General features: G+C 36.5%; 1 protein-coding gene across 1 annotated transcript in view; it reads left to right on the top strand.

The window, feature by feature from the left end:
- Positions 1-27,743, top strand: part of LOC122796911 (ATP-binding cassette sub-family A member 13-like) — a 3,979,956-nt gene that overhangs the window by 2,750,275 nt on the left and 1,201,938 nt on the right. The window contains exon 33 of the mRNA XM_044065669.1: positions 7,814-7,923. Coding sequence (XP_043921604.1) covers positions 7,814-7,923 — 110 coding nt within the window. The remainder of the gene's footprint in view (positions 1-7,813; positions 7,924-27,743) is intronic.

Below are 27,743 nucleotides of genomic sequence, written 5' to 3' on the forward strand. Positions count from 1 at the left end.
TTAGATGCAAAGAGTTCATTTTGGCAAATTTTGCTTGACCAAAAATCTCCATTCTTAACCAGATTCAGTACGCCATTTGGAAGATACAGATTTCTCAGAATGCCATTTGGAATAAATTCTACTAGTGAAGTCTTTCAGGGTGCAATGGAGGAATTTTTTTCTGGCTATCCATGTTGATAGAGGCCTGTTGTCTAGGCTGGTAGTTTTGTTTGAGTTTCCTGTGTTTCTGGCAGCCATTTTCTGCTGATTGTCTTCATTATTATTGAGAGTAACAAGGCCTCCTGACCTTCTGTAGTACGAGTGATTGGTTAATACCAGGGGCTGAGTAGTAATCTGATCTTCCAACTCTTTCATTCTTACTGCTATATAAACCCTGTATATTATAAAGGTTCTGCTTGTATTGCTCAGGCTCTGGATTGCATTGCATAAGTGGAAATTCCTTAAGATTCCAAGACCAGGATAAGTTATTTCTTACACTTATTTCACTGAACTGCACTTCTGAAACGCTTATAATTGTGCTATACAGTTGATCTACTACATTTTGCACTGTTATAAAGCTTTTTTTATTGTTTCACTGCATTTATGTACTGTTTTATACTGTTTTAACATTACTTAACTGTAAACTGCTTTTTCATACTGAGAGTTGTATTTTCTGTTTGTGAGTGCTCTATCCGAGCATTTCTGTGCATTTTGATTGTCTTTTTACAGTTAAAAGCATTCTCGAGTCTGCTCCTTGATCTGTTTAAAACTTTCATTTAGTGGCTACAGCTAGGAACTGTAATTTTTCCCACCCATCCTCCCTAGTGTTGTGTGTTCTTATACTTGGTGGCTTTGCAGTTGCCCGCCCATACTGTATATTTGATCTGTGACACTTCTCCCAGTCTAGTGTCATTAGTTCACTCAATCTAATAGAGAACATTTGTGAAGGCCAACCCACTCATATTCTTAACATTGAATTAACTTCTGTTCCAGCTTTCTCCATTTCCACTTTACTGGAAAAAAAATTCTAAGCTTGCTTCCCCCATTCCTGTGGCAGGTCTTGTCCAGTTATGGATTTGCTGTGTCCAGGACTGTTTGTGAGGTCCTAAGCCCTCCCCCCACTTAACTGGGGTTAAACTATTCCTGGCGCCATAAAGTCTGTTCTTCTAAATTTCCCTTGCAACTAGCCAGCTTTTTAGTTTTAGCACTCATCTGTTTCTTTGAGCTCAGCACTTGTTCAGAACTCATTGTAAGCACTAGATAAGTTACAAATTACTACAGCACTCAACTTTCCTCACTTGTCTAGAGGAAAACAGTTTTTAGTACTTAACAAATACGCACCTATTCAGGTATGTCTAAAGGTCACCTCCTGGTGTTTTCTCCTGTCTACCTGATGAATCTGGGCATCTTGTGACAATGCAGCAGTTGTCTCATGTACACAGACAACCCTCTCCTCCTACCACCCAACACTACAACCTGTGAGAGATGCACATATATAGCTAAACTGGAAGCAAAGCTCTCTTCACCAAAGACTGGCCTAGACAGTCAAGAGGAGAAGGTAAACACTTGCACCTCAGCACACTCATCACATAGTCCCTCAAAACCTACACCACCAAAACAGAAGCACAAAACACACATCTACATTCATGGAGGCTCTCAGTACAAATCTGCCCAAACAACAGAGACTTCCAAAGCAGAAATGCAAGCAACCTCCACCCCCCCCAACACAACCCAAATGACACATAGCCCACATACTCAGTGTGCCACTCAACTACAGCACATAAGGCATAATGTACCCAACACTCTAGTCATAGGTGACTCTATAGTCAGGCACACTGATGTTCCACTCACCAGGCTAAACAAGGAAAAAGTTACTGTCAGCTGCCTGTCAGGTGCCAGGATCCGCCACATAATGCACGCACTCAGGTCACTCCACAACAAGTACAAATATGACTCTGTCATTGTCCATGTTGGTGTGAATGACCTGAGACGTACCTCCCTGGACTACATGAAAAGAGACATGCAGGAGCTGTCCAATCTTGTAGCCCAGGCCGGTATGACCTTAGCCCTGAGTAGCATCCTGCCATCACCCAGAATGACACCACAGTACAAGGACAAAATTATTGACTTTAACAATTGGCTAAGCTTCTGATGTCATTCTAAGGGAATCCAGTATCTGTCTGCCTGGGATGACATGATCAACAGACCATGCTGCTTTGCCAGAGATGGCCTGCACCTGTTGCCCTTGGGATTCCAGATACTGGGAAAGGCTCTTGCCACCCCTATAGTGCCTTTTTAGGCAAGGGTCAAATGAAAAATTCACCACCGTAACAGGTACAAGCAAGCAAAATCTGAGGGTAATGCTACTCAATGCTAGAAGTCTAAACCTCAAAATGCACTCACTCGAGGCACTCCTTAAAATGGAGAACATTGACATCTGTGCAGTGACAGAGACCTGGTTCAAAGCTCTAGAGAACACCCCTGCATTACCAGGCTATAATTCATACCCTACCTTTTGTCCACCAAACCCGGACCAAAACACTAAAGGTGGAGGCATGTCCATATTCATTAAGGATATCCACACCTCCAAGCTAGTTGCTCAGCATAATGCATCCAAGATTATCCAAGTTCAACTAACTCTGGGCAAAACCGCAATCCAGATTGTAGCTTGCTAGAGACCCCCCACCATGCCCCAGGATTCCCACTCCTCTTTTCTTGATACACTGGAAAATATTAAGATACAACCCAACACTATAATAATGGGTGATTTCAACTACCCTACCATTAACTGGGAAAACTACTCATGTACCAACTCTTTTGCTCAACGTTTTCTGGAAATCATCAATTCCAATGCCTTGGATCAACTTATCCACACCCCACCAGGGGCAGCAATTACCTAGACCTGGTCATCACCTACATGGGTGACCGGTGTTCCACACCAGAGGTCAGCTCCTCGTTGGTCAGATCCGACCACAATCTAATCACCCTAGACATCAACATCCCGCTCCTACCCCCCCATTAGGAAATCAACCGTAAAAAATTTCTCCAAAGCCAACTTCACGCTTCTTAAGACAGAAGTGGCAAACTTCACGACACCCATGCAGATGGACAATAGAGGTACGACTGCTGAATCCTGCACAAATGCACTTTATAAGCACTTACATGAGTGCATGGATCGTGCTATCCCTAACAGAACCAAGATGCTATCCTCCAAAAAAAGGAAGCCAATCTGGTGGTCTTCTGCCATAAACAAACTCTACAACAGAAGAAAGAAACCGTTGCAAAAAAGAGTAAAATCCCACAATTGGAGGAACTCCCTGGTCAGCCTCAGTAAGAAGCTGAGATCCCTCATAAAATCCTTCAAAGCTAGTTATGAAAACAAAATTGCCACTGATTCTAAAGACAACCACAAAGAATTCTATAGCTATGTCAAGAATCTCAATGGCAACACTCAGATCTGCTCTGAGTTACAGCACAATGACACTAAATATACAGAACCAACTGATATTGCCAACATCCTGGCAGATAGGTTCAGTGCTAACTTTACCCCCCCTCTAACCCCCTAATAGGCCCATCTTTATACTGGAAAAATGCAAAGTTCCTGTAATCATGGCTGCACAGGTAAAAATCTCACTCTCCAAAGCCAAGAACACAGCATCCATGGGACCTGACAACATCCCAGGCTGCCTTCTACATGAACTACAGAATGAACTGGCACACCAACTAAGTACCATGTTCAGTCATAGCCTCACCTCAGGCTTTGTGCCCATTGAATGGCACACCGCAACAGTTGTCCCACTCCACAAGGGGGGGGGGCACAACAGACCCCGGGAACTACCGCCACATTAGCCTGACGAGCCTCATCTGCAAGGCCATGGAATGTATCATCATGGAACTCATAAACAAAGACATTGAAAATCTCCAAACTCTGGACCCTACCCAGTTCAGGTTTGTAAAAGGCAGATCATGTCTCCTAAACCCGACTGACTTCTTTGAAGTAGTCACCAATGCCATAGATGAGGGTAAGGTGGTTCACACAGCTTATCTAGATCTCACCAAGGCTTTCAACACCATGCCCCACTCTGGAATTATAGATAAGCTCACTAAACTAGGTATAAATTCCTATGTCACAAGATGGGTTGTCAACTGGCTCATGGACAGAACCCACACTGTGAAAGTAGCAGATTCCAAATCAGACTTCAGACCAGTGACAAGTGGAGTACCACAGGGTTCAGTCCTGGGTCCTCTCCTGTTTGGTATCTACTTCTCTGAAGTACAGGCTAACACAGAAGGTCTTTGGCTAAGAAAGTCTGCAGATGACTGCAAACTAGGAGCTGTAATCGAAACTCCTAATGATGCGGACATACTACAAAAGGTCCTCATTGAGACAGATGCCTGGTGTCAAAGCCATGGCCTGAAGTTCAATGCCAAAAAATGTATTGTCATCCCCTTTGGTAAAAACTCTGTACCCATGAACTACCACATAAGTGGTAGTCTACTTAACACTGAAAGTGTGATAAGAGACCTTGGGACACAGGTGGGCAGTAGTCTCTCCTTTGATAATCACATTGCCAGAGTGGTCAGAAAATCCTTCTACATGGCTCACCTCATCACAAAAGGTTTCTCATCCAGAAAAAAAGAGGTCATTGTTCCCCTCTACTCATCACTCAATAGACCCATTATAGAGTACAACGCCCCTTTTGGAATGTACTTCACAAGACATCTACAACAACTGGAAAGGCCACAGAAATACCTCACAAAGAGGATTACTGGCCTCAAACAGATGCCCTATGCAGACCGTCTCAAAAAACTCCAGCTTTACTCTGTCACATATCGCCTACTCAGAGGCGATCTCTGCCTAACATACAAAGCTATGTCAAATCCAGAGCTGTTGGACATGCTCCACTTAAAGAAATCCCAATCCCTCTGAGCTACACGCTCTAGGGACCTAAACCTTGTCACCACAATAAACAGAAAATGCTGGAGGGATAGATTCCTGTCCAAGAGACTTCCCATACTCTGGAACAGACTACCTATGTATGTCAAACAGAGCTCCTCATTAGCACTCTTCAAGAAAAATCTTGATGATTGGATGGGAAATAGGAAATTCACCCCGGGGATCACTTCTGTGGCTCTGCTCGACAGGGGCACAGGAAAATAATTTTCTTGGGTGGCGAAAGCCAGGGTACCTTTTTAGTTAGGCTTATATAGGCCCTAGGGCTAATAGCCTAGTACCTACCTATAAACCTATGAATTGATGACATCATTATTTTTGCCTGTCTGTAAGTACACTGGGATATGTATAGTCTAGATATTGATGAAGTGCTAGTAAAACTGGTTCATCTTGACTACATTTTTTTGTTGCAATAAAATATTTCTACTGTGTGTGTGTGTGCGTGTGTGTGTGGGGGGGTTCCCTGCATTTTGTCGAGCATCCATTTGGTCGACAAGTGTTAGGAGTGGTGCTTTATATCAAATGTACACACAGCTAAACTGTCAAAATGGCGAGAGTATGTTTCTTTAAGACAGGTGAGTGGGTATGGAGGGAGCGGGAGTATTTGTGAGTGTGTTTGAGTGTTAAGGTTAAGGTTGGGGATACATGGGTTGATAGATGTTATATGTTTGTGTGGTAGCTGTGTATGTCTATGTTATTTAAGAGGATAGATGTAACATTGTTGGTGTATGTGTTTGAGCATTTTTGTGTGTCTTGTGTAGTGGCAGTGTTATGGGAAGGTTAAAGTAAGGTATAGAGTTAGGGTTGGGAGAAGGGGCAGGGTTAGGGTTAGCACCATTACTAAGGTGATGCAGGGGGGCAGAGCAACAGAGATAACACTTACCTCTATTTTTCTTCTAATAGTAGCACTGATAAACTACTCTGCTTTGTGTATGCATATAGTGTACTGCACACCCCCCCCACACACACACAAATATGTATATATATGGGTCTACTTCTTTTTGTTGAAAACTCATCTTGTTAAATTTCATTTCACTTAACTCACTTCTCTAAAAGCTCAAATTACTGAAAACGTATTTCACTGAATCTCATTTCACTGAAATACTGGCACTGTGTAGAATAGTGTAAGGCAACTAAAATGTATATGCCCTTTTCCCCACTGAAGTACGATCTTGGAGTTAGTGTTTATAGTTAAGGAGGTTTGAGTTTATATTTCATTCAAAGTTTGCAATAATGAATTTCAAAGCTATATGTTAAACTATAGACATGCACACTTACAACACCAATGACTAACTCACTTAAAAACAATTTAAACCCAAAGAGGTGGGTGGGGGGCTATGCCGCCAACACCTCCCAATGTGGGGGGCTGTGCCTCCCACACACCCCTAACTATATATACTAACTCCAGGATTGCACTACAGTGGGGAAAAGGGTATATACCTTTTACTTGTCTTACACTACTCTACACAGTGCCATATATACTAACTGCAGTTCAGTGAAATGAGATTAAGTGAAATGAGTTTTCAGTAATTTACGCTTTCAGCGAACTGAGTTAGGTGAAATGAAATTTATATAGTTTGTGCATAACCACACTCACTTTCTTCTCCAGAGACACATACACAAAGAAAAATAGGATTGCATACTGCTTTTTTATTATTTGATAATTCGTTATCCAGCTATACTCAAAAGGTTCCAATGTTTTTAAGTTTTAGACCAGATGAACTGCCTAGCAAAATGACGTTTTCCAAGTCATGCACTGTACAATTGGAAACTAAGGGAATCTGATAAAGAAAACCAGGATGTTCATGCACATCACATGTCATCTGTACTGTGCTGCCAATTCTGAGTGCATCAAGGGGAATTTGTTGATGGGCCACTGTATTCATTGTGACTTGCTTGTAAGTGATATTCAAAGTACATGTATATTAATTAACATACAAAATAAAGTTTACTTGTGCAACTATATTAGGTCTACTTCTCAAGTAGATAGCTGATATTAGAACATATCCAAAGTTAGCAGCACATATATGTGTGATGAAAGGTCTGTGGTTTGTGATGTTGTACTACTTATTACTTGAGATATACGGATAATCAGGTCATTTTTGTTGCTTTTTCAGTGTTTGATATCATCAAACTGTGTAAATTTATTCATTTTTTATATGTGTGAATGTTAATTTCTTTTTATTTTTTTTTCTGGAGCATTTCTTCCCGGGTCTCCCACTGAAAACAGGCCTTTGGCTCAGCTGGACTAACCCGGTTAACAAAAGACAAATAAATAAATAATAATAAATGACAAATGAAGGGTGAGAGAATCAAACCCTGGACTGCAGGACATACAAGATATATAAGTACGTAAAAAAATAAATAGATAGCTAGGTAGAAAGGTAGATATAGATTATGATGTAGATATAGATATAGATGCAAGAATATACAAATCCTTGTACCAATAAACAGCTGGAGACAGACAGAGAAGCCATAGTGGTTCTGAGTTTTGCAGTAAGCAACCCATTTTAAAGGTGTGATGGTCCTAATTTTCATTTATTGTCTGTATAGCTTTATGTTTCAGTAGTGACATTCTAAAGATGCATAATACATAATTGTGTTAAGAACAATGTATTGTTAACATGTATTTCATGACAAATATATATTTTTGTTTCCTCCAAGTTTTCAGTTTTACAAAACAGAAGTTAAGAGTGCTTTCAATTAAATTCACCATTGAAAAGATAATAATATATGCAATTTTCAGGGCTAAATTGCTTCGGTACTCAACAGCTAAATAGAAGACCATTTAATGGAGCTACTTACTTTCTGAAGTTAACTGAGAAAATATTGCAGTTTGATGACAGTAATGACATACACTTTTTTTTTCATTTTTTTTAGTGCTTTGGACTCCTTGGTGTGAATGGGGCTGGCAAAACAACAACCTTTAAAATGCTGACAGGAGATATTGCACCTTCTACTGGATATGCAGCAATCAGAACAGCAGCAGGGTAACTTTATAAAGCTTTTCTGTACCTTAGCATTAAAAAGGTAAACAAGTCCTAGCACTTGAGCAAAGGATGCTGCGTGGTTTTCATTCCTTCTAGCTTCAGATAGCATGTGTTGCTATGGTACTGATCAATACGTTGGTCTTTTATTTACCAAAAATGAATCACAGAAGGGAAAAGTGCACACAGTAATGCTTTGATGGACTAAGATGAAGTAAGCTCATATTGCAGTTTTTTTTTTTATTTTTTTTACTTTTTTTTAGTAAGGATGGAGAGGGAAGATTATTATAGAAAGAACCACTACTTTAATTTTTTTATAGGCAACGTCAAAACACAGGATATTTCTTTGTCATCCAAAGTATATTCCTACTCCAGATAACATTCATGACTTAAAAGTGAAAAAAAGACCAATGTTTATTTTCTGATATCATTTTTTTTACATAACCATTATAGAAACATGCTCCAAAAAAGAATAGCAGCTGTCAATTTTAAGGAGGTGATTCATAGAAAAAAATCCTTTAAAGTAAAATCAGTGCTGGTCTCAATATGAAGAAAGTCAGCTTATAACAAAATGTTTGTAGCGCATGAAGAACCATGGTTATGCTCTGAAAATGGGAAAAGGACTGGCTTGTTCAGTGTTTTTCTGATGTCAGAAAGTTATTTGTCAAGCTTTCATTAAGCATCCTTTTGAACTGTTAAGCTCTAATGTTGCATCAAAATGATCATTAGGTAGTAACAGCCACCACAAAATAGCAGAAGTTAAAAGAACTTTAAGAGCTTTGAGAAACATATCTGCCAGTCCTTTAAGCAAAATATGGACACTTTGCATCTCTCTGCTGTCTGTGTGGCAGTATTTAATGTTTTACCATTTTCAAAGCTGTAAAAGCCTGCACTTTTATACTTTTTTCTGTAATTTCTACTACATGGAATAGCTAAAGCTGCATGCATCACAAAGAATATGATTATGATGATCATAACTCTTATTATATGCTCTCAAAATACATGTTAAGGCTTACTTTTCTCTGCTATTGAGGTGTCTCAAATACATTTATGTATTTAACATTTGGTTACCAGGAAAGTCAGACTTGGAACAAAGCCAGTTTTCAGTGGATGCCCAGGGAGAAATGCTCCAGATGCATGTGGGAGGAAACCAGAGCACCCAGAGAAATCCACATGAATGCAGGGAGGACATGCAGACTCCGCACAGAAGGCACTCCAGCCAAGAATCGAAGCAGAGAACTTCTTGATGTGAGGCAACAACACTACCGCTGGATCACTGCACTGTCCAATATGTTGGCTATGATCAGAGACTTGGTCATAATGCTCTTTGTTATAAATTAGTGGCTAGTTTTCCCTGGTTTTTCACTTTGTGGATTTGAACAGCAAGCACATTGGTAACAGTGCTTAGTTAGAATCCTAGGTAAGAGCCTAAGACAAAATTATAAAGATCTTTAATATTGTATTTTTATTATAAGTACATAAAAATTGTCTGCAGCTAATTATTCCATTTGGCAGTATTACCCTTGCAATTACAACTAAACTCAAGTAGATGCTCTTTTCCTCATACCCTCTTTGTAGGACTCATAGGCTGAATTTATTTTTCTCACTTTTACTAAGTATGACTTCCTTCAAGTGTATACATATTACTGTTTTCTCATCACCTTTGGATCTAGCCTGTTTCTGGAACAGTTTACTCTGCTAATATAGTCCTCATATCCGAATTCTCACTGTCTCTTTTTGTATTCCTGTTAATATTTCTGTGTTATTATTACTTATTAGCATAACTGCCCCCATTATTAACTCACTGCCTGCATAATACAAGTTTTTTTCCCTTAATTATTTACCTCTCTCTTAATGTGTGAGGGTACTCATCTGAATGTAAAACTATCAGTCTGAACATTGATCAAGGTCGTGGCTTACTGGAGTCCTGTTATAGTAACTGTTATGAGCCTATTATGAGTTCGGACCTTAGTAAAGAACTTCCTGCCTTCCTTGAAATATTAACTGTCTTATTGTGACATCAGTCATCAGTAACCTGTTTGAAAATTGTCTTAACAGGAATGCCTGTGTTCCATGCATTTGTTCTATATTAGGATATCCATCCTAAATTGTTATTATACCGAAAAATCTTCGTTTTAATAGCAAATTAATGCTTACTTTAACTGCACTTATTTGCACATATTCATATTCAACTGCAGCACCTTAATTTTTCACAAACTATTTATCAGATGTGAAAGAAGCATTAGCCCTTTCACAAAATGTATTTATAATAGTTTTCTTTGGCTACCTGGTTTGACAAAGCAGCATTGATTACTGACAAACATTTGTCTGCACCAATGTCGGTATTGCTTTCACAGTGATCATTATAGTAACCATTGGAAATGTTGGGACCCACTAGAGCAAATCCCAAAACACAGAGAGTGAATGGTTGAACCATTGGACTTGTATATACCAAGTCTGAGATGCCATTTCTTGGAATATTCCCTTTTCTCTGAGTTATAGCAATTTTGGAGTTGGTATACTATAAGATTGGAAGTCTGAGGTACTTAACCTCCCATCTTCTGGCAAAAAGAATTTTGAAGAAGAGCCGTTTTTGTGATTTACTCCTCTCCTGTGCTTTTGGTCTTTCTTTTTCAGCTTGTCAGCACTCAGCATTTTGAGTAGTGACTTTCCAAAAGTGAGTCAATTATGATATGTTTTGATTGTGTATGCTGATAATATTTTACAAATGAAAGCACTTCTTACTACTGCTAGCAATGGAATTGTTATTCTCTGTGTTTTTTTTTTTAAATTTTTAATGGTTGTGTCTTGAAAATGACCTGATGACAGTTCACTCACTTTTAAGATGACTTCCATAAATGTATAAACATTGCCCTTTCTTTTTATTGCATTTGAAAGATTAAGCTTTTTTATATTTGAGTGAAGCAGTAATGAATGACATGATAGGAGTTACTGATAAATTAGTCGACATATCATAAACAGCACTCATGAGGATGACAAAAATGAGTTATCCTTATACGGCAAATCCCTTAATAACACATAACCTGTACTAACCTATTATCATAATTGAATAATTAAATAGACTCACAAAGGATTTAAAACCGCTTATTATCTTTTTTCATCTTCAGTTATTGAGCATGGTTTCTTAAAGAATTTTCTGTAATGATACAATTCATTTCTTTTTATTGCATCCTTGTATTCCAGGGGGTAAACTAGTTTCATAAGAAATAAGCCATAAATGCAATTAGAAAACAGTGACAAGCTTATGCATTCATAACTAAATTGTAAGCATTCTTATTTAAAAAGGCATAGATGCAATCAACTTCATATGACCTCCCAAAGGCTTTTCTCATCTATATATTGCAGATCACGTTTTATTATAATATGAGGGTATTACTGCATTAGTTTAAAACTATTTTTGAATGCTACAGTGAAACAATATAGCAAATTCAACTTGCAAACATCTATTTCATTTGCAGTTTGCAGATTTCACCTGTTTCTTGCACTAAAACAGTATGAGCTATACATTATACTTGCCTCTTTTTCCCGCTGCAGAAGACTGAAATATATCAGCAGAACAAATACTTTTTTCTCTGTTCTTCAGCTCAAAAGCACATGAATTTATATAGAATCCACAGATCTACCCATTATGCAACTGACTTCCTATAAAAACACTTTTATCTGGCAATTTCTTTCATCCAGTAAGGTCACAATTTTTCTTACTTTATGATTCTCAGCCTTCTTCAGCTTCCTCAGTGGCTTCATTATAATTTTCATTTATTGAACCATTTTGTGTTTTACTTTAACAGTCTATGATGTGTTTCTTCACAGCAGTGCACATGGTGACACCTTTCTGTGTTTTTTATGACTTATTTACCTGCTTGTGATTTCTTCCTTTTCCATGGCATGTTCTGGCCAGTTTTGTCCATTTTGTGATTCTGATCAATCCCTACAAAGCCCTTTCTGCTTGTCTGATTGCTCTCCAATGAAGAAATCTTAATTGCTAAGCCATATGGTATGTTGCTTGTTTGTCTTTGATATATTTTCATGTATTCTATTCATTTGAAATCAACCACTCATCACTCCAGTGCTGTTTAGTCATGTTTGTTGTCACTATTTAAGTAAAATTAACATTACATGCAACATCAGAAAAAATACAGGCAGACTTTTTAAGGAACCAGATAAGCTCCTTAGAACTCATAATAGTGGGATTAGCTTCAGGCAGTGTAACATGTCGTTCATGGATACCACCTCATACAAGCGCTTACTCACACTGATGGCAATTTGTTTACTGGGCTGCCAGTGCTCTTTAATGGAATAGTGATCTAGTTTAATTCCTCATACTCAAGGCACCAGGTTCGGTACTGACCTCTGGTCCACACATCTGTGGCTTTACTGGTCTAAACAATTTGAAAACACATAACAAAAAGAGAAATACTTTATTTTAGAAAGTATGTGTTTTTTGTGGAAAGGTTACACTTTTAAAATGGGAACAGAGACTTCCCCTGGGATTGTGCGACCTCTGAATATATATATATATATATATATATATATATATATATATATATATATATATATATATATATATATATATATATATATGGGTCTACTTTGTTTCACTGAAAACTCATTTCACTGAATTTCAATTCACCCTGACCAAATCACTGAAAGCTCAAATTACTGAATCTCATTTCACTGAAGTGAAGTACTGGCACCGTGTAGAGTACTGTAAGGCAAGTAAAAGCTAAATGCCCTTTTCCCCATTGTAGTGAGATCCTGGAGTTAGTATATATAGTTAGGGGGTGTGGGGGGCACAGCCCTCAACATTGGGGATGTGGGGGTGTAGCCCCACTTAGTTTGGGTTTATATTGTCTTCTGGCAAGTGTTAGTCATTGGTGTTGTAAGTATGCATGTCAATGGTTTAAAATGTATTGTTTTAAAACTTTAAGTGAAATATATTATAAAACAAAACTAGGTGTGGGGCTATGCCCCCCCACACACCAATATCAGTGGCTGTGCCCTCCATATCCTCCTAGCTATTTTTATATATATATATATATATATATATATATATATATATATATATACATACATACATACAAACTTTACTTGCCTTACAGTACTCTTAGTTTTTACACAGTGCCAGTACTTCACTTCAGTGAAATGAGATTTGATGAAATGAGATTTCGGTAATTTGAGCTTTCAGTGATTTGGTCAGGGTGAATTCAAATTCGATGAAATGAGGTTTCAATGAAACAAAGTAGACCCATATATATATATATATATATATATATATATATATATATATATATATATATATATATATATATATATATATATATATATGCGTATATTTATATATATATATATATATATATATATATATATATATATATATATATATATATATGGATCTACTTCAGTAGATCGAACTTTTACTAGTTCGAACCACATATAGCCGAGACCATATGTTCAAACTTGTAAAAGTTCAAACACTGACGTAAAACCACATAAAACCAAAAAACACAAAACTAAACGTCTATAGTGGGGGGACTATGCACCCCTTGCACCCCCCACAATGGGGGCTTCAATCCCCACATACCCCTTACTTAAATGTAACAACTCCAAGATTGCACTACATTACGGAAATGAGAAATCTTCCCTTTCCGCTCTGTATGGAGATCTCCATTCAGTCATATTGGACTTTTACAAGTTCAAACATATGGTCTTGGCCATATGTGGTTCGAACTTATAAACGTTCGATCTACTGAAGGGGACCCATAGATATATATATATATATATATATATATATATATATATATATATATATATATATATATATATATTATACATAGCAGTTGGAGGTGCAGGGGACTTGCCTCCTGCAAAAAAACATTTTTTTTGTGTTTTTTTTTTCCAACTATTACTTTGCATATAGTGAGAATTTTCCTCACACTGTACTGTTGACATTTGTGTTATCGACCCTTGATAGTCAATGTCATTGATGTCGACTACACCCATTAAAATGCTCCACCCATGGATAGGGAATGCTCCATTGCACATTGCTGCTGCATTGATGTTTTAGAGATGGGTTTATCCTTGGGACCCCTGGGCTATGCTGTGCTAGTGCTCTCTTCCTAACTTTCATTCAGGTAATGTGATGTGCACACTACAGCTCTTATAAGTCAGCAGCCAGGTATAACTTTCATCACACTGATACTGGTCATATCCCTCAACCTCTCAGAGAAAGAAATCTGGACAAAGCCAAAAATAATGGGGAACACATAGGGACACTTTTTAAATACTGCTCTTACAAACTTAGAAAGTTGTTAGCATACAGGTTTTGTATTGTTATGCATTCTCTGAAGGATATGAAGTCTGAAACTCAAATGGCTTTTATTATTTATTATTATAATATAACTTCAATCTTCAGTGATTTGCCAGAAAAACACAAATTTTATGAGGAACAGACCAAAACGTTTGAGGCAAAATTCTGGACATTCTGCAAAACTCTGTACAGTTGAGATATGATACTGGTCAGAATGCATTTAGCCCAGGTCATTATCAATGTGGGTGTAAAAATATATGCCAATTGTATTAACAAATCATGCATTGGTTTACTTATTTATCTTTGCCTTCCCCTTTTGTCTTCTCATACTCAAACTCCTTATGTTTCAAAAACAGACAATGACATGCATTCTCTGCTCTATCCATCTTGAATGCCAAATTTACATGCCACACATTTTACTCCTTTGTGTGAGTCATAAATTACTTAGTACCTCACTCAGATCTCATCAAAATTTATTTGCTGTTCTTCAAACAGAGAGGATACTACTTTCCATGTCCTTTCTGCAGCACATTTTAAAAGTGATCATTCAAACTTACCAGACAGCCAGGCCCCTTTAACTTCACCCTCCCTCGCCTTCAGCAAGCTGCTTGCAGTGCTTTGTAGTCTCTTGATCAGGGTCCCCTTCAGAAGATTGAACTTTTAAAAGCTCAACTTTCATATGGCTGAGACCATATGATCGAACTTTTAAAAGTTTGAACTGTCTAAATGGGGATCTCCATAGAGTGCGGCACAGGAAGATTTCCCTTTACCACAATGTAGTGCGATCTCAGAGTTGGTATATTTAAATAGTGGGGGATGTGGGTGGTACAGGAGGCTTGCCCCCTTTTAGCACTGTTTTTTTTTTTTTTTTGTTTGTTTGTTTGTTTTTTTCACATTCTCAAACATTCAAATGTTTGATCATATGGTCTCGGTCATATGAAAATCGAACATTTGGGTGTTTGATTATATGAAGTAGACCCCTTGATCCATGACTGTACTACTAGAGGATTGTCACAGAAAGAGGAAATAGACTCAAGCAAGATATTTCATTACCATGTCATCCTTTTTCTGTAAAACAATGCAATAGTACCATGCTAGCCTGATGGTGTCTCCTGCTGGCACAAACCTCTGGATAATCTTCCTCAAGTATCACATTTCATGGGCCCATATAAGATGCTGACTTGCACAATCATGGTTTTGAAAAATTCCCACAGTTCTACTGATTGCCACCCTATTTTATGTGATGTATAAAATCAGAAAGGAAATGACATGAGTGACTTAAAGCTTGTTGCATCAGTCCAGGAAGTAGTGATGACCATTGATTACATTTATGACCATTTCTTCATACCTGACCCTACCTGCCTGGACAGAACCTCTATAACCGAGTCTGACACTTCACCCACACCTGCAATCCTTATAGCTTTTTTTTTTTAAAGCAGAGGCATCTGAGCAATGCCTATAAAGAAATAGAGGTAGATATGATGCTGACTGGAGGAGAAATCTCCAAACAAACTGTATGCCAAGTAATACAGAATTTTCATATTTTGGTTCCAGGACAATGTTTTTTTTTCCATATTAGCCCCTCTGCTGATGATCGTTGGTGAGGTTTTTTTTCCTGTGCTGTCAGCCTCTTTTGTCAGAGTTTAGATGTCACCAGTCAGTACCAATATTGAAATAGTCTAGGTGGTTTTATAGTATTTACCTGGATGTCCTACAATTCGTCATGACTGCTAAGAGACTTGCTCCTTGCTTCTGCACCAAAACTAAAATTGTGACTTGTTGTTGCTGCCATAGACCTTCACAAAATAACTTTCTAAACTTCTGGACTCAGTTTGAATTTGTTGATATGTATGGCAGCATTTCTTATGGCCATCTGATCAGCCAAAAGATTGAGTTAACTTGGTATATACTCACACCCTTTATAATCTTCAGTGTCGCAGGCTATCCTCAGAATAAGTCACTCCTTTCTGCCCCGCAAAAGCAGACCTTCATAGACTACCCAACTGTATTGCCAGTCTTTTGCCTAAGAACAGCTCCAGATCATCAGCAAAATCTAGCAGCATGAGATATGAAAAAGTGTATGTCAAATTTACTTTCAGAAGACTCAAGATTTTAGAAGAATGGACATTTCTTTCTTTATCATTAGACAGCCCAATTGGGCCAGGCAGTATTAGAGTCTCAATCTCCAAAGCACACACCAGATGTGTCAACATGCCACAAAAATCCATCAAGGAATGTTTCTCGAAGGCAGTATCTACAATTTGAATAAAGTATAACTTTGCCATCATCTTAGTGATTTGTTCTGGAGCCACTTGGGGTCATCCTTTATGGTTACAAGACACTACAGACTTACTCTGTGACACTTGGCCTATGCTCACCTGACATTGAAGATTAATATCAGTCAGCACTCCCTACTGATGGCTTCTTACTGCCTTCTAGTACCTTTTATTGAGCATTCAGGAGTTGCAAGACAATGCCACCATATAGATAATTACTTAGCTATTAAAGGTGATCTTACATCATCTTAGGCAACTTATAATAATAAAAAATTGCAAGACAAAACAAACTACAATAGTGTTTGTTCTTCTCAGTAACCCATATGTATAAATAAATAACAAAATCAATCCAGCATACTGTTGATACACTAAGGCAGTTTAAAAAGATCTTTGATAGTTTTGTAATGTTTTAACTTGCACAGCAAATAAGGAAAGTAGGGGAAAATGTCATCAATGTATGTGTATAATACATCTTTTTATACTGTCATAGTGTATCAACAGTATGCTGTCTTGATTTTTTTATTTATTTATACATATGGGTTACTGTGAAGAACAAACACTATCATAGTTTGTTTTGTCTTGCAATTTTTTTATTATTATTTCTTAATCAAGTTTCACATATATTTCAATGTTTAGTTTTAAAACATCGTGTTGAAATACAATTTGAATCCTGTAGAGGAAATTAATTATGGTCATGTGGTGGTGCCTGGCTTTTAAAAGGAAGTAATGTCAATGTTTTATGTAATCTGATGAAGTCAAGTGTATCTACTGATAAAAGCGCTCATTAAAAGAGTATTTTTCTTCTTTTTGTAGTGTTTTTTTTTATCTTCTTAGACACCCTAGTGTGACAAGACATGACCTTCAGAATTAGAAATGTTATGAATATGCTTTTCTAATGCTGGAAGATACACAATGGTGAAAGTTTAATTTTGCCTACCATCACCTCAAGATCTTTTAGCATAGTATCATATTTTATGATTGGACTATTTATTTTATAATCATAAAATATGTTCTTTATTGGTTTTATGATGTTATACCTATCACAGGCTATTCAACTATAAACTCCTATAGTACAATGGAATACAACCTCCTTGCATGTTAGAAATCTGGTATGGAGATCTAGATATTTGACATTTATTGTGCTTCTTTACTGGTCATGCTAGAAGATGGAGCACTGGCAATGAGATGCTGTACATCAATAATCTAGTTCCTTACATGAGCATCTGGTCATCTCAGGATTGCTAGATGGATGGTGCTTAAATGGCTGGCTAAGCCTAGCAAAAATGTACAATTATATTGTGTAAGAATAGCAAGTAATGCTACTACTAGCTTTATTTCTCCAGATGCTTAGGTTTCTATATACCTCAGTGGGAATGGACCCCATTTCCAAGTCAGGGTACAATTAGAGTTCATGAAATTAGAATTGCTTCAGCCTTTCATGTTAGTCTAGAGGCTTTTCTCAGTTCCTGAAATATACCTGCCTCCTTCAAAGTTCATATGAAGTTATGTGTGTTGGTAAGATATTTAATTATGATTGTATATTCTTTTTAAGTCCTAGTGCTCCTACTGCTGTTGTGACTTTTGGGTGTCCTTCTTCTACATTGCTCTCATTTCTCCTTCTTAATCTTGGAATTGTATGACTTTGTTTCTTTCCATACATAAGATACTATAGTCATGGGCATAGCAATCTCAATAATCAATGGCTTTTTTTTTCTTAGACTACTGTTTTTGGTTTTCTTGCATCTGAGTTTTGAACTGTTGGTAATAGCTGATCCCATGTGATATAATCTTCATCATTGCCAATAATGCTTTGTGGTTCATGTTTTCCATACTTCTGTTATCTTACACTTTTTTCTTCATACTTTCAAACTTTCATGATGTTTAGATCTGATGACATCAAGAAATGAGTATGCAGCCCCAGAAATGCAAATCAATATTTAGTCAATTTCAATGAGGCCCACACTGCCTTCAGATTGAGATATGTGTAATCTTGCCATGTGGTGTTTTTTATATATCATTTGTTAAGCATGAAGTATTTTTGTGTGTTTTGTTTCTTTGTCTAACTGATTCAGTGCTTATTGGGCCAGTCGATCACAAAAAAGCTATATGTTAGAACAAGAAGAGCAAAGTGATTTATAGTTTGGACTTTATTCTTAGTTCTGAAGGCAGTTCTCAATAGTTAGTCTACTAAAATATTTCCTACAGAGCTTTGTTCAAATCTGTTCTTGTTTTTTGCTGCACCTTCATCTTTTCCAATTATTTATGTATTTCCTCCTGCTTAGGTTCTTTTATATTACATTCCTGTCCCAGGTCAATATTTTCTTGATGCTGCAGATTTTCTTTATAAATGTTGCTTTTGCAAATTTATCAAGATCATTCCTCATTCTTATTACATCTGAGAAAATTTTAACCATAGTTATGCTTTCAGATACTGATTTGATGAAGTATAGAATATTAAATCATCCCCAAAAAGAAGACTAAATATCTTTGAGAAACTTTTTTTTTCTGAGTTAGGCTGTAACCACATCCTAACCTATTAATGTTCATTATCACACTTTCCTTAGCAAATGTAGATAACTAGCCCTTAGTGACTGGGAGTAATCTCCTTAAAATATACCATATCAAATTTTACAGTTTTTGAGGCAAATAGTGTGCTAATTTCACAATGAATTTCATTCATAAGCACTGTGCCTTAAAACTTTTCTTGAAACCGAAAATCCCTGACATGACATCAAGAAAGGCTGTACATACAATCTCTCACTACATAAATTAGTGTATAAACTACCATTTTTCTATGCTAGTTGCAACAATAAAGAAGTCCTATATTCTAGTAAGATGATTTGTCAGCTATTTCTTACAGGTGGTGCATCCATTCTTGAAAATTGAACACATTTGATTCTCTATTAGTAAAACCATGAAGTTGTTCCTCTAAATAAGTATGGTGCTTTTGATTACCCATAATGCTTTGCATGTGCATGTAAATTATTGCCAATACCTAAATTGAGATCATTTTATGAGTGTGGTTATAAGAGAAAACTAAGTCAACAGTAAAAATAAAACACCAAAAAAGTCCTAATCTTTGTTCTGTTTTCAAACTCATTGCTGCTTTAACATTAGAAAATATCCAGAAATAAAATTCACTATAAAACACAGATAAAAACTGCAGCAATACACTTTTTGTAAACAGGTTTATGGGTTAAGGGTGAGACAAAATAGCAGGAGTGACAAAGAAATATTTTGGTTTAAAAATAATCAATAGTGATACATTGTAGATACTATTGTGTAGAGTTATGTTGTGTAATGCTAATCAATAGTGATACATTGTAGATACTATTGTGTAGAGTTATGTTGTGTAATGTTAATCAATAGTGATACATTGTAGATACTATTGTGTAGAGTTATGTTGTGTAATGTTAATCAATAGTGATACATTGTAGATACTATTGTGTAGAGTTATGTTGTGTAATGTTAATCAATAGTGATACATTGTAGATACTATTGTGTAGAGTTATGTTGTGTAATGTTAATCAATAGTGATACATTGTAGATACTATTGTGTAGAGTTATGTTGTGTAATGTTAATCAATAGTGATACATTGTAGATACTATTGTGTAGAGTTATGTTGTGTAATGTTAATCAATAGTGATACATTGTAGATACTATTGTGTAGAGTTATGTTGTGTAATGTTAATCAATAGTGATACATTGTAGATACTATTGTGTAGAGTTATGTTGTGTAATGCTAATCAATAGTGATACATTGTAGATACTATTGTGTAGAGTTATGTTGTGTAATGTTAATCAATAGTGATACATTGTAGATACTATTGTGTAGAGTTATGTTGTGTAATGTTAATCAATAGTGATACATTGTAGATACTATTGTGTAGAGTTATGTTGTGTAATGTTAATCAATAGTGATACATTGTAGATACTATTGTGTAGAGTTATGTTGTGTAATGTTAATCAATAGTGATACATTGTAGATACTATTGTGTAGAGTTATGTTGTGTAATGTTAATCAATAGTGATACATTGTAGATACTATTGTGTAGAGTTATGTTGTGTAATGTTAATCAATAGTGATACATTGTAGATACTATTGTGTAGAGTTATGTTGTGTAATGTTAATCAATAGTGATACATTGTAGATACTATTGTGTAGAGTTATGTTGTGTAATGTTAATCAATAGTGATACATTGTAGATACTATTGTGTAGAGTTATGTTGTGTAATGTTAATCAATAGTGATACATTGTAGATACTATTGTGTAGAGTTATGTTGTGTAATGTTAATCAATAGTGATACATTGTAGATACTATTGTGTAGAGTTATGTTGTGTAATGTTAATCAATAGTGATACATTGTAGATACTATTGTGTAGAGTTATGTTGTGTAATGTTAATCAATAGTGATACATTGTAGATACTATTGTGTAGAGTTATGTTGTGTAATGTTAATCAATAGTGATACATTGTAGATACTATTGTGTAGAGTTATGTTGTGTAATGTTAATCAATAGTGATACATTGTAGATACTATTGTGTAGAGTTATGTTGTGTAATGTTAATCAATAGTGATACATTGTAGATACTATTGTGTAGAGTTATGTTGTGTAATGTTAATCAATAGTGATACATTGTAGATACTATTGTGTAGAGTTATGTTGTGTAATGTTAATCAATAGTGATACATTGTAGATACTATTGTGTAGAGTTATGTTGTGTAATGTTAATCAATAGTGATACATTGTAGATACTATTGTGTAGAGTTATGTTGTGTAATGTTAATCAATAGTGATACATTGTAGATACTATTGTGTAGAGTTATGTTGTGTAATGTTAATCAATAGTGTTACATTGTGGATAGCTTTGAATGTGATGAGCTCTGGTTCCTACCAGTGTATATTCACAGTAATTCCAAGCCTAGGCCATGCAGGAAATATGGTTCAACAACTTGAACCCTATCTCTCTGAAATGAACCATATTAACCACCGCCACTACAATCTAGGCCTAAGACTTCGTTAATGTTCTCTTCCTCAAGACTCTTGCCAACATACATTCCAACAGACATCTTCAGAATAGTAAGGCAGTAACCAGAATGTGAGTGCCAAGAGATATTGAAGTGCCGAAGTTACACTATTCTAAATCATAGTAATTTATGAGGAGGACCGTTTTATTTCATGTTACGCATAGTAACTGATGGTGGTGGTAATGGTACTGAATATCAACTCAGTGCAAATTAATACTTTCCACACTGTCATAAATCTGCTGTGCAACATGCCCTGTTGGGACTTGCTGGTGTACTTTACTCTAGTATGGTGTGGTTAAATGTGTACCCAGGCCATATACCCATTTACCATTCAGAGGTTTTGAAATTACAAACTTATTTATGTATTTTATTTCCTTTTTTGACTGTGCAATTCTCACTAAGCCTATGGTTATATTTCAGAGTAGAACTGAGATGGTCTTTACAGTGATTATTGGAAATTACCAGGACACAGAAGAATCTATCCTTTTTTCTGTTGGAGCTATGTCTTGCTGACAAGTGTGGCAATTTGGCAGTTATAGTATAATTGAGGGGACTTTCAAATGTTTGAATTATAGCACCTAGTTCGATTTACTTGGTGTACCAGTTTTTGGCAGTTTGCTTAGTGCCTACACACACACACACACACACACACACACACACACACACACACACACACACACACACACACACACACACACACACACACACACACACACACACACACACACACACACACACACACACACACACACACACACACACACTCTCTGACCTACTGCACATAACTCAAATTTTGTTCAATCTGTCATAGGACACTCAGTGAATAAAACTGCACTTGACTTTCCACCATTGTGTGCTGCAGGTGGGTTACTCAACTTATCATGTTTAGATAGAGAATTTCCCATTCATTTAACTCATGCCACTTTACAGACATGATATAACACTGTTATTGTAATATTGTTAGGGTCACCTTATATCTGTGACATAGCTGTTATGTACTCTATCAACTTGGACTTGTCCTCATCTACAAGAGAAACCTCACTGTTTGACAATAATGAATACCAATATCCTTCCTGAAACAGAATTCGTATAAAAGTGTATGGATTATTGGCCTCTACATTAAACCAAACAACAATACTTTCACTGCAGAAGACATTTTATCCTGGACATCTAAGACTGTAACCCAAGATACCATAATTTTAGGAGATCTTATGTCAAATACCATCTGATAGCGAAAGTAATACTAATCCCATATATACCATAAGAATTATTGCAAAAAACACCAAAAACAGCATCTGCAACATAATAGGGAATCTAACTAATCTATAAAAGATATGTTCATAGCTGCAGTAAAACTTTGCAAGTGGAATGAATTAAAAGTGCTTCCAAAAAAATGAAGCAACATATATATTTTTTGACATATTTCTCAATATATGAGATCATCAGGTCCCAATGAGAAGAAAGGGTGAAGCTAATTCATGTCCCTGAATTACCTCCCACACAAAATAATTAATGAAATAAAGAAGCAAAGCATGGCAATCAAATGAAAGTCAATCAAACTAAGAACACTACCACAAATTATTGAACCAAAATACATTTCTTATACAAATGGACAAGAAAAAACACTCCATAAACTTGCAGCAATGTTAACCAAACAGTCCTAAGCATTTTTGTATACCAATTCACGATCTCATTCACCTAGTCAAAACTATACAATCAACTCCTCTAATGTATGGCAGACAGATATCACCTGCAAATTTAATATACACTTTATACATGCAGCTACCTTACTTATTCAAAATCACACTCCCCATCTGCTCCATTCTTGTCACCTACCACCACTCCTGTGTTCAGTCTCTAATCTATCCCTTTCTCAAATAAGATAAACCTTCTTCACAACTATAGCAAACCACTATATTAGTTGACAACCTTCTTACTAAATACATAAAAATGTGCCCACACTAGTAAAAAGATCCATTCTGGAATCTTACTTTCCACACATGGAAAAAATCCTATCTTTACACGAGAAAGGTAAATATACTAAATTATCATACTACAGGCCAAGGGTTTCCTCCAGGTGCTACGGTTTCCTCCCACATCCCAAAGACATGCTGTAGGTGGATTGGACACTCTAAATTGGCTTTAGGCGTGAATGTGTGCGTGTGTGTGTGCCTTCTGTGGAAGGTAGGGCATCGGGCTGGCAACTTGACACTGTAAAACTCCACTTCCAATTGTGAGCAGACAGATGATCTGCTGTGGTGATCCCTAACCAGGAAAAGCGGAAAGAAGAAGAAGAAGATCATACTATAGGCCAGTTGCTATACTCCCCACATTATCTAAGGTCCTCAGACAGTGTGTCCACTCACAATTACCAGATTATCTTTCAAACAATAATCTGCTTTCTCCAACTCAACACAGTTTCTTCCAGGCCGTAGTACAGAGACAGCATTATTGCCCTTCGTCAATACTATGGATACCAACAGTAATGAAGGAAATCAATTCTCTGCACTTTTCCTGGACCTGTCTATAACACTTGACTCTGTCTTTCATCCTAAGCTCTAGCACAGACTGACATGACTGGGCATGTCTACATCCATCCACCCACTATCTTGTGCTTTATCAGTCGCCATACCAACAGAAGCCAATGTGTTAAATGGAAAAATAGTTACTCTTCCTTCCTACTCATTAAAATTGGTGCTCCATAGGGATCCATATTAGGACCAATACTGTTTAATATGTTTATAACTGATATGGTCACACACTAAAAATTCAGCCCTAATTCAATATGCAGATGACTGTCCCTCATTTGCTCTGCCCTCACACTATGAGAATTACAGTAATTTAGCCAGGAATCTTTCTCCACAGTGAACACATGGTTAAACAATCTCAGCTGCTTTTTAATGCAAAAAGGCTCAATTACCTTTACTAACTTCTAAACCTAGCTTGGGTGATAAAACTACTTTCACTGTCACATCTGCAGACAGTACTATTATACATCCCCCATGCATGTTTCTCTCATTTTCACCAACTTGTAATGCTCACAGCTATCAAAAATTGAACAGTGCTGCATCACATTAAAAGATCTCAACTGACACAAGCTCCCCAATCACCTTAGCCTTACTTAACAAAAAATATCTCCTAAGATTCTCTACCAGTCTGATAAATGTCCATCTCTTACTACTCTCCTTCAATGATACAGTTCGTCAAGAAATGTTAGATAAAAACACATTATCATTCCACCACTGGGGAAGCTCATAATTCCTTCAGGAAGTCCATGTACTCTACTTATATCTCTAAATTATGGCATGACCTCTCTCGTACACTAGTATACTTACCTCATACTACAAAAATGGTTAGCTGAGTCATTGCTCACACCATTCTGGCTAGTATATCCTTTAGCAATATACTGTAATCATGTCTAGTCTTTATAACAAAACTTTCATATAATCTGTATTCCTTTTATTTATAGTTCCACAAATGCTCATTTAGCATCCCTGTCTACACCCCTTCACTCTGTGCATTCAAAAATGTTGTAAAACTGTTCTTTTATATAGATTAATACTAATTTATGTTTTATTTAAAATTCCATGACTGTATTCTAATACCATCATTTTTAAGTGTCTTGTTTCATTACTTTAGTATTTACTAAACCAAACAGTATGCTATAAATGTTTGTATTGCGAACATATATGTAATACTTTATATTTTGTTTCTTTCATTGGAGCTTTCCTCCTTAGACCTCTGTTGACTGAAGAGGGGGCATTTTACCTTCACAGTCTACCAATGCAAATGCATAAGTAAGTAAGATAATAAATACATCTTATTGATAAGAAAGTGTGACAAAAGACATATCTGAGCTACAATACAACATATTGTTCCACGTCCACTATGTGTGGATGAATGCAAATGTATAGAAGATCGGAATCCCTGAACTGCATTCTTCAAAAACATCTTTCTGGAAAAATACGTTTATGAGTGCTTTTGCAGGATGACAAGACTCTGCAACCAATGATGTGGCGGGGAAGCTGCCAGATGCCCATGAACGTATACCAGCTCCAAGGTCATGCTTACTTGTAAACAGGGGAATTTCCGCAAAAAAGGGAATCACTTCCGACACAGTAAGTTAAAAGTGATTTCCTATGGAGGAACTCTGATCGTTGTCAAGTTGAAGTTGGGCAGTTGAAGCTTGAGAGCTCAGGCTTTGTGCACCAGTAGAGTAATGTTTTTTTTTTTTTTATCATGGTACCACATTCAATGCAAAGTTCTAGAATTAATATAGTTTCTCTTTTAACAACAGTGCTACATGTATTCAAATGTAATGAAGAGCAGTAACCACCATATTCAAAATCAGATAAAAACTACAGTGAGTATATGCATACTGTAAGTGCAATGTTATTCAGCATAAAACCTACAAAATGACTGTTTTTTTCATATAATAGATGTTTTTAGTTATAGGCAATTTGATGAAGAAAATGAGAATATTTTTATGTTTAAAAAGTTAACAACAAAACAGAATAATACAATATTACAAGTATATAGGGTGCTCAGCATGCAAATTTTAATAAAATCAATGCAGAGTCATGGATATCAATGTTTAACTTTATTTTGATGATCAAAATGGACATAGAAACATTTTCCTATTTCTTTTTTCAACTAAAAATATGCTTTAACGGCACTTCATTTAGTAAAAAGTTGCAAGATAACGCCATCAGAGTAGTTAAAAGAAGTATAGAATGCTGTTTTAGCATATGGAAGACTGGACAGAAGGTGGATAAAACAGATGTAAAGAAACGTCATAATTTGTTTCTGAATAAGAATATGTTTAAATATTATTAATAAATTGGTCTCCCAGTGATGGAAACATGCTTCAGAGGGGTACCTTCAGGTATACCCTTACCCTTCTGTTTGCTGAACCCCAAACTCAGATGAACAGTCAGAGTTAAACTCAAGCTACTATACATGCTGTTTGCCAGGGAATAGTGGACATGATTACTGATGGAAAGATAATTACTTCTGAATTTGGTTATCCACTCAGGCTTTGGCATGACTACATATTTCTAAATCTTAGCAGTGGGAAAGATGAGAGAGAGAGAGAGAGAGAGAGAGAGAGAGAGAGAGAGAGAGAGAGGAATAATATAGTGATTGAATAATTGATGTATTTACTGAAATAAATTTGAAGGATACCAAAAAGGCATGTCTCTCTAGTAAAATCTATGTTAACACCCTAAAGAGGTTTATCATCTGACTGAATCCTTCCCACACATCATACCTTGCTACAAAAGCACAACTCATTTTCAAGGTCAATGTGTAACAGCTCATATTATGCACAACATTTGTTACCTCAACAAAAATCATGCATATGAGTTTTTCAGTGAATTGTTCTTGTAAGTAATTTTTAGTACTGTAACTTCCAGATGTGGAACAGAGGTTGTTCTAAAGGATGCTTGTCACTTAGGAAGACAATTGTGGAATAAAACTGAAATAACATTAGCTCTGACCCAATATGTCAGATTTCTGCTGAAAAACATGTGAATAAGTCACTTCATAGAGACCACACAGTGTGACATGAGTGAGACATTCTGATTTTCTGTTTTTGAGTCAGAATAACAAATAATGAGAAGGTTAACTTGTGAGTAGCAGTTTGTATGCCAGACTTGAAAACAACACACTGGACCTGAGACAACAAGGGAATTAGAGCTCAGTTAAGCCTAATTGTCTCATATTACACAAATGTTGGATGCTTTATATTAAGATGAAGAGGTAAGTTTTCTTCCTCTTCTTTCGGTTGCTCCCATTAGGGGTCGCCACAGCGGATCATCTGTTTCCATTTCTTGCTGTCCTGTGCATCTTGCTCTGTCACACCAACCACCTGCATGTCTTCTCTAACCACATCCATAAACCTTATCTTAGGCCTTCCTATTTTCCTGTTACCTGGCAGCTTCATCCTTAGCATCTTTGTCCCAATATACTCTGCATCCCTACTCAGCACATGTCCAAACCAACGCAATCTTGCCTCTCTGGCTTTGTCTCTAAACCTTCCAACCTGGGATGACCCACTAATATATTTACTCCTAATCCTGTCCACCCTTGTCATACCCAGTGAAAATCTTAACATCTTTAATTCTGCCACATCCAGCTCTGACTCCTGACTTTCTGTCAATGCCACTGTCTCCAACCCATATAACA

The sequence above is a fragment of the Protopterus annectens genome, chromosome 3.part0 (assembly GCF_019279795.1).
Source record: "Protopterus annectens isolate FY-2018-M chromosome 3.part0, PAN1.0, whole genome shotgun sequence".
Taxonomy (NCBI): Eukaryota; Metazoa; Chordata; order Ceratodontiformes; family Protopteridae; genus Protopterus; species Protopterus annectens.